Below are 12,160 nucleotides of genomic sequence, written 5' to 3'. Positions count from 1 at the left end.
CTCGATGTCTTTGTTACGATGCGAATCTGGAATCCGTATTGCCTCACTATACAAGTTGATAAGTTACCGAGAAATGCGACTAAGAGTATGATGTGAACACAGCAATTCGACTACAATTATATCAAGGGGGTGGAGGAACACGATCTCTACGTAAGGTCACAGGTTTACTTGTACCTTCCGCGGGTTTTAGGCGTTTCGCCAATGCGTCATCAGGAGTAGAGTCGCCATCCTCGCGAGTCCTTTTCCCTGCTGCGCCAACGATCTGGACACCAGCAGCTGCACTTGCAGGTGCAAGAGCACCACCTCGACCCACGGCGGCTGTCCCCCGTATATTGAGGCCGTGCGCTGCACCGCGGGAAGCACCACGGATCGCCGCCCCTCTGCCACGACCAGCGCCTTCCGGCGCAGGAGCAGCAGGAGCAAGAGACGGCCTACGAGGTAGTGATTTCGGAGCTGCGGCGTTTACTGCGGGCGTGGGCGCTGGCTTCGGAGGGACCGAGGCAGAGCCGGGAGTAGGAACTTTGCTTGTGGTGGCCCCACCGGACGCAGGCTGAGGAACAAGCCCTGCGTTCCTCCATTCGAGGACCTGAGCCTCCAGTTCCTTGAGCTTGCCTTGTGCTCTCACGAGTTGTTGATCTTTGAGTTTGCTCCTTGTAGCCTGCTCCATTCTGCCACGATCGACAGCCGCCGCGATCTCCTGTTCGTGCCGCTGTTTGAGTATCTCTTCGTGAGCCTTTAAAGCCGCCGCTATCTCTTGTTCGTGCCGCTGCCTAAGCGTCTCCTCGTGAGCCTTCAAAGCCGCATCAATATCGCCGTTCTGTCCTCCGGAGGATACAGACGGGGTCGAGGCAAGCACTTCAGCTCTTGTGGTAGCGGCGGCGGCCTCCACAGCAGCTCTCAGTTCCTCTTGGTGCTTGGCCGTTAACCGCTGCTCTAGTTCTCGCAACCCTTGGGCGTGTCGGGCGACAATCTCTTCAGACGACGCTGATGAAGAGACGGCTTGCAGCTCGTTGCGCAACTTTTCGACTGCAGCGGAAACAGCCGCCTGCTGCTGAGCTGCGGCTCGTTCGCTATCAGCCGCCCTAGCCTTAGACAGATCTTGGATTCTGGCCTGGATTTTCTCCTACGGACAATGTGAGATAAGGGTCAACCGCTGGGACAATGGCCCACTCACGTTAGCAAAGCGTATATTTTTGGCGTCATCAGATGCTTTCTGGGCTTGTTCCTGTGCGGCCTACAAATCCGGTCAATCATGGATGTTATTACAAAAGGCATGTAACGTACCTTGGCTTGTGCTATTGCTTCATCACGAGCACGGACGAGTTCCGCTTTCTGCAATTCCCACTGTTGCTGTTCTTCGGGCGATACAGCTAAACCAGCTGAAGCAGACGACTTCTCGGCTAGCAACTTGTCTCGTTCCTGGGTCAGAGCAGCCTACGGCAAGGTGAGTTCGGATTGTTTGGAGGTGGGGATGTGAACATACGACAGTCGCATTCAGTTCATCCACAGGCTGGGATGATGCAGTGGCTCCCGAGTTGGCTAGCAGGTTCTCAAGTGCCGTCTTCTCGGTACGCAGTCTCTCCAACTCTTGCATCAATTCTTGCTGATCCGATGCGACGTCTGTTGACATGCCTTGCGAACGTTCCTGGAGTTGATCCCGTTCAGTCTTCATCGAGGCAAGTTGGTTCTGAAGCTCTTTGATCTGGGCACTCAGTTGGGCCTTCTCGGCGTCATGCCGAGCGAAGGCCGCACGAGATCTCTCATTGTTTTTGGTCCCAATGTCTCTAAGCTTGGCGATCGATTGCTCCTGGCTCGAGATCTGCGAACGAAGGTGAGATGGTGATTTAGTAAGATAACGAGATGTGCACCTTCTTGCTCTGCTCAGCGAGTCGCGTATCCTTTTCTGCTGTCAGCTTCTCTATGTCTTGATTGGCGGCCTTCAGGTGTTCGATCTCTGTCTTGAGAGACTGCATTTCCGCAGGGTCAATACGATCATACTGCCACACGATATAATGTCAGTAAGTCTCTTTGGATATGTCGCAATTTACATACCTTGCTGAGAAGCTGGGAGTTGCGCTCTTTCCACCTTTGGCTCTCCTCCTCAAGCCGCTTGATCTGCTGATCCTTCGACTCGATTTCGGCCTGCGCAATTCGGAGATGTTCTTTCGTAGGCTCAAGTTCTGTAGACAGCTGCTTCAACTTGACGTCCAACTCGCGAGCGCGCTTAGCGTGAGCTTCGCAATCAGCCCGCAGAGTGGCATTGCTCTCGCGGAGGATCGTGAGCTGGTTGATTCGTTCTACCAGCTCCGCATGTTGTGCTTCTGAGGAGGCAGCTTCCACAGCACGCTCTCGTTCCTGCAAACATAATAAAGTCAGTTCATCGAGGATGTCGGCTTTGTATGTGTAAATACCTCAGAAAGTGCCTTGCGAGTCTCGTCGAGATTGTGCGACAGGTGGTCAACCTGTGTCTTCAAGCGCGCATTCTCTTGCTTGCTTAGCTCTAGCTGCAACTCGACGATCTCTTTCTCCCGACGCAGATATGCGACAACGGAGCGTAGATCCGCCAACTTCGCGTCAGTGTCGTTAGAAGTCTCTCCTTCTACAGCAGAAGCGGATGAATCGGCGGCTTGACGGATGCGAGCAGCTTGAGAACTGACAGACTCCAGATGCTGATGGAGTAGAGTGTTTTGGGCGGCCAGATCTTTGCATCTGATTCCAATACTGTCAGGCAAACCAGGCATCGAGCTACAAGACACTTACCTCGAGTTCAGATCCATGATCTCTTTATCGAGAGCTGATCTCTGCTGAATCCAGCTGGCCTCAGAGGTAGCCAACTTAGCTTGAGCCGTCTCGGCGGCAGCACGGAATTCTCTAGCAGCGACATGCGCTCTAGAAAGCTGCTCCTTGAGATCTGTTACGGCCTTGAGGGCTTCAGCATGAGCAACGACTTCGCTTGCATAGCGTTCCTCGGCAGCCTATTATTTACATGAGATGCAACCTGCCAATGCTGGCCGAGAAACATTACCTTTGCTCTTTCCTCTTGCTGCCGCATTTCACCTTCGCGCGACAAACGGTCGCTCTCAGATTCACGCTCCGACGTACTCATGTCCACGATGGTGTCCTCGAGTGTCTTCCGATCGTTCGCCCAAGCGACTCGCTCCGTGTCAAGGATGCGTTGCAGCTCGCTGCATTTAGCTGATGTTTGTGTGAAATCATGCTGTGCTGCCTGCAGCTTCTCTTGAAGAGCGTTAAGTTCAGACTGAGAAGATGTTAGCATTCGACCATCAAAACCACGACGACGTGCGCGGAAAATACATACGGCGCGCTTGGCAAGCTCAGCCTCTGTTGATCCTTTGTACTCATCGTGGGTTGCGTTAAGGGTGGCCAACGCAGTCTCGTTAGCCTCACTTATCTCCCGGTACTGTTGAACATGGCTTCTCGCGGCGGCGAGATCGACCTGCGCCACCTTGAGCGCGGACCTGAGAGAAGCACTTCAGGTCATATATCAGAAGCCAACATATGAACGCTACTGACCGCAGCTCAGCAACCTCAGCTTCCAGCTGCTGTTCGTGTGACATGTCCGAGTTAGTGCGTTGCGGTACACTGTGCGCGCCGCTCGCCCTGCGTTCATAGACGGCGAGCTTCTCTTCGTTGCCTTGGAGCTGCTTACTCAATGACTCGACGCGCTCTTCTAGGTGTTTCTTGCTGGTCTCAGCACCAACAAGTGCCTCCCGGGTCTTGGCGAACTCCTGCGCCTACAAATCCACATCGTGAGCAGCAGAGCGAGTATATCGGGTAAATCACGCACTCGTTTCTCGATGCGAGCTTGCAGCTCCTTCAACTCAAGGTCCTTGTGCAGCGAAACATGACGAAGAGACTCGCGTTCCTGACTCAGCTGAGCCCGCAAGTCCTGACTAAAGAAACAGTGAGAACGGTGCAATGAATAGCCAATTCACGACGTACGTTTGGTTCTCAAGCAGCTGAATCTGATTCTCCAGTCGACGCCGATCATTCTCTCCAGAACGCTCCAGGTCGCTGTGCATTTTCTGCACGTTCGCCATAAGATCCGAGAGATGGGAGCGCTCCACGGCAAGTATCCTGTTCTCCTCGACAAGGCGGCCTTGAACACTCTACACGCCAAAGACTTTCGTCACTATCGAAATATGAGGGTACCTTTTATGCGCACATACCTCCCAGATCTTCTTCTCGGCGCGAAGATTCGCAGCTTCGTTGCGCAATTGCTCGACCACATTGTTAGCCACCATCAGATCGTCCGTGACCCTATTGCACTCGATGTCGAGACGGGTATACTGATCGTACAATTGCTGGTTGCGCTTGGCGAGATTATCGAGCTCGCGACTCTGGCTAACGCTCTGGTCTTGGACCATACGGTGACGATCTTGGAGGCGCTTTATTAGAGATGTTAATGAAGAGATCGTCAATCTCACCGTTGAGGAATTCGATCTTCGCGTTGGCCTTTGCTAGCGCTGCATCCAGCTGACCGGCCCTCCTTTGCGCTGCAAGAAGCTCATCACGAAGATGAACAGTATCCACATCCATCTCTGTCTGATACGCCTTGAACTGATTCTGTACATAATCCAGCTCCCTCTCTAGCTCAGAGTGCGGTGGCGATTCTGTAGTACGTCCGTTGAGGTCGCCATTGATCATTGGAGGTGCATTGGTCGAGGCACGGTCCAGCATGGCACGCAGCGTGTCGCGCTCTTTCGAGATCGACTGGAATTTGACCTCCGCGCTCTGCCTGTAAGTGTCGAACTGCTGGCGCACATCGACGAGAGCTCTGTGTGCCTCGACCACGGCCTCACTCTGCTCCTTCTCGAGCACCTCGCGATAGTCCTTCTCTTCGGCTTCCAGCTTCGCACCAAGCTCATAGACAACCTTGCGTAGTGTCTGGTTTTGCTCCTGAAGCTGAGGGATAGAGCGGAACAACACGAGATTGCTCTTGATCACGCCCTCGATGGTCTCTGGTGGTTGTGAGTTCTCATCCGCGTCCAACACATCGTCTGGGGGGATCGATGGATCTTGTACCCGTCCAAGTTCCCTGAGCACGCCACGAAGCTGGCGTCCGAGATCATCGAGCTGCTTTTGCAGGAGTTCGTTCTCGCGCCTCGTCCCGTTGAACTTCTGCGCGTTCTCTTCAGACGCCGCTGCATAAGCGTCACGGTCTGAAAGAGCCTGCGAAAGCTGAGACGCGAGTTGAGACGTCTCAGCGTGGAGACGCTCATACTCTTCACGCTGCTGTGACAGAATGGGGGCCTGGACGAGAATGGACTCAGCGGTAATAAAAGACAATAAGACTAAGATATTTACCCGCTCTTCGAGCTGCGCGAGGACATGCGCCATCGTCTTCTCCAGGTTGTCAAACTCCTCAGACTTCCGCGCATAATCCTCCTGCAGACGCACATAGTCCGAGTAGACCTCAGTAAACGTCTTACCGCCCCGTTGCGCCCGGCTGGCCATGGCGACGGTCGGGCTCAAGCCAATGAGACCGTCCGAGAGCAAGTCAGGTGTGCCGCTCATCATTGCCGGCGTGCCCGGTGTACGACGTGCAGGAGTGCTGGGTGTTTCCCCGCCATCCGCGAATGACGGCATGGGGAACTCGCCACGGTCCATTCGGTTCAGGATCTTCTTCAGGTTGTCAACTTCCCTCTCCGCGTCTTCTGCCCGACGCCGCTGCTCCTCCACTTCCTCCCGCAAGACGGCCTCGCGTCGGTCCGCCTTCTCACTGACTCCTGCCCAGTCCTGCTCGATAGTGTCCACGATCGCCTTCGTCTGCGCCTCACGAGCCTCCATCATCTCAACCAGGCGCCGCAGGCCTGCCGCCTCGCTCGAGTACGTCGCCTCTTGCTCCGCCAGCTGCCCAGTTAAAGTCTGTATCTTTGTGAGAGCCTGAGTGAGCTGGTGGTTCTGTGCTGTATGCGCCGCCTGGAGCGCCTTCAGCTGACTCTCCGTGGAGGCATGTGTCTGTACCAATGCATCGTGCGCGGCCTGCAACTGGGCAAACTCGGCATGCTTCGTGCGTCGGTACTTCGCGAACTCTTCAACCTTAGCGTTCAGGTCTTCAGATGTGCGTGAAGCCTGCTCCTGCGCAAGCTGAAGTTGCTGCGAAAGTGAATCGAGCTTGAACTATACGAGCGTAAGTTCCTGTTCTTGTGAGGTAATCAAATGCGACATACTTTGGTAGCAGTTTCCGATGATCGAACTTCCCTAAGTTGGCTTTCCAGGGCCTGGTGTTCTTGACGGGCTTGTTTGAGGTTGGCACGCAGAGTGTGTATTTCCTCTAGGGTACCGTAAGTATAACGTATCGCTTGATGGATATGGATGGAGAGACAACTAACCCTCACGCTGCACACTGTCCTCCTTCATCCGGCTCACAACAGTCACCAGGTCACGCTTTTCTCGTTCCGTGTCTTCTACCCGATGCTTGAGAGACTCGACCTCAGAAGAAGACACTGATTGTGTCGTTGAGAGCGATGTAAGTTGTGCCTGCAGTGCGGCACGGGAGACAGCTGTAAAGGGATATCAATGAGACGTGCGCCAGCTATGGCGCAAGACGTGCCTAGTTCCTCCTTTTCCTGCTTGACTTGTTCGAGCTCCTTCCGCACGCTGTCCAGCGTACTCTCGAGCTCAGAAGCGGCATAGTCACGGTCTTGGAGAGCTTGATCAAGCTCAACATCCTTGCGCTCGATATCCGCACGCGCCTCCTCGAGTTCTCTCTGCGTGGCGTCTGACTCTGTGGCTTGCGCCACAACGAGGCGATAGAGCGACAGAATGACATCGGATGAGGGGGAGCTTAGATCAACGTCTGGTAGGAGATTGGAGAGAATGTCCGCGTCGACATCCTCGGGAATGGCTACAGAAATGGGTGCACCGGGTGCCAGGGGCGCAGGAGCAGGAGCAGGTGAATTCTCGCGCGTAGACGCGGCTGTTGCAGCCTCAACAGCAGCAGCCGCTGCGGCTTTGCTTTTTCTGCGGGTCTTCATCATGGCAAGCTGACCAGGGCGCGGCCTGGGAAGTGGGGGGCGGCAAGGGAGTCGGTGGGTAGTGAACAAGACCACACGCGCCGGTGGCGCATGGCCACGGTTGTTTGGCCTTATTGTCTGACGCCTTGTAAATCAAGCAGAGCCAAACATCATGTCCGAATCCGGAAGGTCTACACTTACAGCAGCTGTGTATACCACTTCGTTCTGTCTCCCATTTGCAATACCTCTGCAACGGAAAGCAGTGCTTCGCGGCCTTCGCCTTCGTAGTTCAGGGGTCTGCCTTGCGTTTTGCTACTCCGTTATCTTTCTTCGTACTGTTCTTCATCTTCTGCCGCTAGCGCGTTGCATTGATCCAGACTGCCATGTCGTTCTTCAACTCAATTGGGTATGCAAAGTTCCTATGTCTAGCTTGCGAATATGTGTTCATGACTCTCCGTTGTGTAGACGCTCTATGAGTCGTGCGCCTCGTCCCCCAAAACGCTCTACCACCCCTACGTCTTCGACGTTTCCATCTACAGAGTCGCTACCTGGCACCCCAACAACGCCTTCGATACCCAAGCCGCTATACCTATGCAGCCCATTTGTTGAGGCCGCACTTGTAAAGGGCAACTTCAAGCACATCGTGATGCTGCCAAAGTATGCGGACGTGATGGAATGGGTCGCGGTCAACAGTACGTGTCGCGCGTGGTGTCGCTTAGAGACGTGTTGCTAACGCGAGCGCGGTGCATTTCAGTATTCGACTTCTATCAGAATCTCAACCAATTCTATGGTGTCCTATCTGAGTGCTGCACGCAACAATCCTGCCCGACAATGTCCGCTGGATCCAAGTAAGTCTGCGAATTGCGCATTTACCTACCATGCTCATTGCCCTACCTAGCTTGAACTACACGTGGATTAACCAAGATCGCAAAAGTGTCCAGCTCCCAGCGCCCACATACATTGACTATGTCATGACCTGGGTGCAGAATTTGCTGGATGACGAGAGTGTATTCCCCACAAAGTCCGGTAAGTAGCGTGTCGTGACTTCGCGCTATGACGTGTTGATCGCTTTCCGTTAGGACAAGACTTCTCTCCCACGTTCCCCTCGACCGTCAAACACGTTTACCGACAGCTCCTGCGCGTCTTTGCGCACCTCTACCACGCGCACTACCCGCAGATTCTCCACCTCCGCAGTGAGCCACATTTCAACTCGCTGTTCGCGCACTTCCTCGCCTTTGGCAAGGAGTACGAACTGCTGGATATCAAGGACGTGAAAGGTCAGCCTGGGTCCCCCGTAGGTGCCGGCGCGTTGTGGGAGCGATGGAAGGAGATGGGCATCCTGGAGTCCTCAACGTGACTCCTTCGTCAACGTTCAGAGTGGTAATGGCGAGGGGAGTGCAACGCGTAGCAACATACGGTATTGGTGTTCAGGGATGGAAATATTGGAGGCGACGGGCTCGTCGAATATACCATGTAATATGTTGCGGTCTCTCAAGATTCTCTAAGTCCCGTTCTTGATGAGTCTTGCCCGCACACTGCGAGGTCTTCACAAGATTAGACACACGGCGCTGAACAATCTTCACCCCCTGTCCTATGCGGAGAGTAGCAAAAAGATCGGCAAAACGTACTAGCCCACCGCGGGGGTCGAACCCGCAGCCTTCAGATTAAACCGTTGAGCGGCGAACCCACCCAGACCGTAAAAGTCTGACGCTCTATCCGATTGAGCTAGGCGGGCTTGCAATGCTTCTTTTTGTAACGTTTATAGTGGGTGCTACGCTCACCGCTCAGGGACAAATTCATTAAGGCATGACGTCGTGACCGGTCCCTCCCGGAGCAGTCTTGACTGTTCGAGTTCGCGCCTCTGCCGCCGTGCCCAGCTGGCAGCCACGGTTCCTCTCCGTTACTCTCACTTGCACACGTTCCACCCATGGCCACTCGTCTAGGACGCCGTTTCATCTCTCAGGTCGCACGTCCGACGGCGCGCGTCGCCCGTACCGTGAATGCGACTGGCAGACGATGCATGAGCACCGCCGAGCACGGCGCGCACCCCACGGGAAGCGACACCCCATGGATGGTAAGTCTTTATGTCAGTCATAGGAACGCCTTATTCTTACATGCCCCTAACTCCTCAGATTGGCTCAGCTCTTGTCTTCGGGCCTGCTGTGTGTACTTCATCTTCTGTCACGCGCGTTTGACTAACCCTGCATTCGTACTATACAGCTCATCTACCTTCTGTACCCCTCGTCTAAAAAGAGCTCACATACTGCTGCGCATACCCACGGTGCGCACGACGAGCACCATGAGAAGCAGGAACCTGAGGCCCCGGCAGAACAGGTATGCCTCCTGGGTCAAATATCCTCACGCAAGGCCTCGTATCGCGCGCGCGCTGACTGATATGCATTCTCCAGGAAGAAACTCAGGAGGAGGCACCAGCTTCTGAAGAGAAGCAGGATTCCGTGACCGATGCAGATGGTGAGACCGTCTCTGGCGACGAGGTGAAGGAATCTATACAACAGGCAGCTGTAAGTTTCCCGTTCTTGTTGCCTGCAAAAGCTCACTATGTCCCTCTTACATGTCCACAGAGCAACGACCTCCCTCCTGACGCGCAAGCACAAGAGGAGCAAGACGCCAAGTTCAGTTCTGGCTCGCCAGGTATAACTTCCGAGGCGGAGAGCAAGCCCGACCAAAAGGAAAAGCCACAGACGCAGTTGCACACCGGCACGCTCCAGAGCGATGAGGATTCGGGCCCGACCAACATCGGCGATGCCCGCCAGGCCGCCGCGGTAAGTTTTAAGTGCCGTGCGCGGATGGTCCAGCTCACTGAATCTGACATTCAGAGCGGTGAGGCCCCGAAGGAGGCCAAGGACAATTGATATGTTGTTGATAGATGTTGCCTAGGCAGTCAGCCAGTGCACCGATGAACTTGCATCTCAATATCATTGAGCATGATCAGTGCTTATGAATATAAGTTGTGCAATAGTACAGGCTCATCCTAGTTTGAACATTGCATCATAGATTGCGTGATTCGAAATAGCATACGCATGAAGTGGCGACTGGCCTAGCCAGACGCATGGATACCTGGTGACCCCATTGTCAAGTAACCGATCCACCTTCAAGAAAGCGACCACAGGCTGTCTTGATCAAGGAGCAAGTAAAGAAGGATCATATAATTGAGGTGGATCCTCCCGGAGGCGGTATTCAATGAACTCGTGGTGATCTCCCAGCTGTGGTAGATCCTTCTTGTCGGAGAATCTCCCCGGCCTCCAAGCTGTGTCCGCGATGTATTCAACAACAATAGACTCGAGCGGGCACCCTAGCGCTCGCCTTGCCGCGTTCAACTGCGCCAAGGTTTCCAGACCTACAGCTTCGGTTACAAGGTAGAGATGCAGTGTCTTCAACCGGGGGCAAAAGGCGGATACGCCGTTTGTACAACGCGCTGATAGCGCTGCCACGAAAGCGTCAAAGTATTTTCCGAAACGAAACTTGGGGTACACGCTCTCGCAGAAGAATATTGTCTTGAGGCATGGGAGTGATCGGAAGATCGTAGGGTATCCGCCCAGCCATTCAGGATCCACATGCTCGCTGATCCAAAGCTCCCGGGTGCTTGCCAGCGGCCACACTGCCCACAAGGATGGCGCCCAGTGAAGGCAAGCTGGGCACTTTCGTCTGTATCGATTCGATGCCCACTCGACACAAATACCTCCCGAGGTCACACCAACAGCAGTGACGGTCGTTATGACGTCATTCATATCCGTGGAGAGGAATACCCGCGCGAGCTCGCCGCGGTACATCGGCATGCGAGCTGGACGGCATGAAGACGGGCAGGTATCAGTAGTTGACTCGATGTGCACCGTTGCGTTCTCGATAGGTATGATGTGTTCAATCAGCCAAGTCGCCAGCGTAGGGTGAACCCATCCCACCCTAATTTTACGCAAAGACGCCAGTGCAACGCTTGGGACGTCGTCATACCTCAGACTATCTTGTAAGCGGGCAAGTACCAGCTCCTGCAAGGCTGGACATCCAGACAGTAGCGTCAATAAATCTGTTAGCTGCCATTGGTGGTGCACAGCGGATATGACGGGGCGTATGCTGAGATGCGTGAGGGAGAGAAATTGGTTGCTTGGAAGGCAGGTGCCGATTTGCCAGGTCAGATAACGAAGCATAGACGCTTGGCCGCAAAATAGCGAAACTGTATATGAACCAGTTGGCGGCAGGCCACGAGCGTAGCCCATTGACTGAGCTGCATGGACAGTCACATATTCAAGACATGGAGCAGGAAAGTCGGTCAAGGACACGATCTTCTCCACTTTGTCGTCAATGCAGAATAGGTGCAACTCTTGAATGCGAGAGCTGTGGTTACGACACATCGAGAGTACGGACGGGTGAAGGTCCCGTTGTGCAAAGATGTTGATAGGTATGCTGGCAGATCTCGCCAAAAACGCGTCCGCGGTAGGTATTGACGGCGGGGCCCGTGCTGCCCAGAGCGCTGCGCGTTGTGGTTCCGCGAGATTATTGCTGCCGTTGATAGAACTCCATAAGAATGGTGTCTGTAGAGCAATTGCGCGCCATCCCTTGCACACATGCGTGAGCGGCACCAACTCTCGGGTCTTTGCCACTCGTGCGATATTAGGCCACCAGAAGCCTTGAATGACAGCGTCGAATCCTTTGAAGGGGGGTACTGTCAGCCAGAATATGCGTGTCAATAATTCTAGAGGAAGCTTGTTGATTGGCGGGTCTCTTGTAAGCCGGGTGATCTCGCCAGCGGTTGACGATGTCTCGTGCTGCGCCACGGAACACGTTTACAATCAAGAAGTTGCGCATATTATGCAAGTACTCACTCGAAAGACTCTGTCAGAGTTGTTGTCAGTGATGGGTTATGAACTGCACAAGTTTATCAATCCCAACCTGCTTGCATTTGCTCCCTTACTAGTAGAAACCTGCTCCTGCGCATCTTCCAAGGACGCAGCCACACGCCTGTCACGTAGAGGTAGCTTAGCATGCGCATATAGTGCTCAAATTACGACGTACGGAAGCATGAGTGACGTCTAGATTTTTCGTCAGTATGAAAGTATAGAGGACAGATAGTACGTGCTTTGGCAGTCTTTATACCACACGCATGGAGGCAGAACGTTCAAGTTGATGTGGCGTCTGAACGTGTTGTCAATGAGGTGTCGGACTTC

General features: G+C 54.1%; 7 protein-coding genes and 1 non-coding gene across 8 annotated transcripts; 2 read left to right on the top strand and 6 right to left on the bottom strand.

Annotated features, from left to right (window-relative positions):
* Positions 1 to 15: 15 nt before the first annotated feature.
* On the bottom strand, positions 16 to 899 carry POSPLADRAFT_1040718 (hypothetical protein). Its single transcript, XM_024477791.1, has one exon. The coding sequence runs from the start codon at positions 665 to 667 to the stop codon at positions 122 to 124; it is 546 nt and encodes a 181-aa protein (XP_024336441.1). The 5' UTR covers positions 668 to 899; the 3' UTR covers positions 16 to 121.
* Positions 900 to 1,992: 1,093 nt separating this feature from the next.
* POSPLADRAFT_1149626 (hypothetical protein) lies at positions 1,993 to 4,043 on the bottom strand (the record flags this gene model as incomplete). The annotated part of the gene is made up of 7 exons (XM_024486327.1): positions 1,993 to 2,355; positions 2,412 to 2,709; positions 2,761 to 2,975; positions 3,026 to 3,479; positions 3,535 to 3,746; positions 3,866 to 3,914; positions 3,964 to 4,043. 7 exons carry the CDS (start codon positions 4,041 to 4,043, stop codon positions 1,993 to 1,995), a joined length of 1,671 nt encoding a protein of 556 aa, XP_024336440.1.
* Positions 4,044 to 4,365: 322 nt separating this feature from the next.
* Positions 4,366 to 5,538, bottom strand: POSPLADRAFT_1149128 (hypothetical protein; the record flags this gene model as incomplete). Its single annotated transcript, XM_024486271.1, has 2 exons — positions 4,366 to 5,274; positions 5,329 to 5,538. 2 exons carry the CDS (start codon positions 5,536 to 5,538, stop codon positions 4,366 to 4,368), a joined length of 1,119 nt encoding a protein of 372 aa, XP_024336439.1.
* An 893-nt stretch (positions 5,539 to 6,431) lies between these two features.
* On the bottom strand, positions 6,432 to 7,001 carry POSPLADRAFT_1149535 (hypothetical protein; the record flags this gene model as incomplete). The annotated part of the gene is made up of 1 exon (XM_024486316.1): positions 6,432 to 7,001. One exon carries the CDS (start codon positions 6,999 to 7,001, stop codon positions 6,432 to 6,434), a length of 570 nt encoding a protein of 189 aa, XP_024336438.1.
* Positions 7,002 to 7,209: 208 nt separating this feature from the next.
* POSPLADRAFT_1070823 (hypothetical protein) lies at positions 7,210 to 8,337 on the top strand (the record flags this gene model as incomplete). Its single annotated transcript, XM_024482412.1, has 5 exons — positions 7,210 to 7,386; positions 7,446 to 7,672; positions 7,735 to 7,828; positions 7,879 to 8,006; positions 8,060 to 8,337. Exons 1-5 carry the CDS (start codon positions 7,364 to 7,366, stop codon positions 8,335 to 8,337), a joined length of 750 nt encoding a protein of 249 aa, XP_024336437.1. The 5' UTR covers positions 7,210 to 7,363.
* A 272-nt stretch (positions 8,338 to 8,609) lies between these two features.
* On the bottom strand, positions 8,610 to 8,715 carry POSPLADRAFT_t103. Its single transcript has one exon. It is a non-coding gene; the product is annotated as a tRNA-Lys (tRNA).
* Positions 8,716 to 8,867: 152 nt separating this feature from the next.
* POSPLADRAFT_1040716 (hypothetical protein) lies at positions 8,868 to 9,914 on the top strand. Its single transcript, XM_024477790.1, has 6 exons — positions 8,868 to 9,054; positions 9,113 to 9,142; positions 9,201 to 9,314; positions 9,389 to 9,502; positions 9,563 to 9,763; positions 9,818 to 9,914. The coding sequence occupies exons 1-6, from the start codon at positions 8,908 to 8,910 to the stop codon at positions 9,851 to 9,853; spliced, it is 642 nt and encodes a 213-aa protein (XP_024336436.1). The 5' UTR covers positions 8,868 to 8,907; the 3' UTR covers positions 9,854 to 9,914.
* A 264-nt stretch (positions 9,915 to 10,178) lies between these two features.
* Positions 10,179 to 12,016, bottom strand: POSPLADRAFT_1035237 (hypothetical protein; the record flags this gene model as incomplete). Its single annotated transcript, XM_024477069.1, has 5 exons — positions 10,179 to 10,248; positions 10,293 to 11,761; positions 11,819 to 11,828; positions 11,886 to 11,954; positions 12,009 to 12,016. The coding sequence occupies 5 exons, from the start codon at positions 12,014 to 12,016 to the stop codon at positions 10,179 to 10,181; spliced, it is 1,626 nt and encodes a 541-aa protein (XP_024336435.1).
* Positions 12,017 to 12,160: the final 144 nt, after the last annotated feature.

This window comes from Postia placenta, assembly GCF_002117355.1.
Source record: "Postia placenta MAD-698-R-SB12 unplaced genomic scaffold POSPLAscaffold_11, whole genome shotgun sequence".
NCBI classification, from domain to species: Eukaryota; Fungi; Basidiomycota; class Agaricomycetes; order Polyporales; family Adustoporiaceae; genus Rhodonia; species Rhodonia placenta.
Note: the sequence above shows the minus strand (reverse complement) of the source record. Positions and strands in the feature narration are given on the sequence as shown.

Excerpts from the sequence above, each read along its gene's own strand:
- POSPLADRAFT_1040716 (XM_024477790.1), top strand. The coding sequence starts at position 8,908 with ATGGCCACTCGTCTAGGACGCCGTTTCATCTCTCAGGTCGCACGTCCG. Across the intron at positions 9,143-9,200 it reads CTCTTGTCTTCGGGCCTGCT|CTCATCTACCTTCTGTACCC; the intron begins GTGTGTACTTCA and ends CGTACTATACAG. Across the intron at positions 9,315-9,388 it reads CTGAGGCCCCGGCAGAACAG|GAAGAAACTCAGGAGGAGGC; the intron begins GTATGCCTCCTG and ends TGCATTCTCCAG.
- POSPLADRAFT_1040718 (XM_024477791.1), bottom strand. The coding sequence starts at position 667 with ATGGAGCAGGCTACAAGGAGCAAACTCAAAGATCAACAACTCGTGAGA.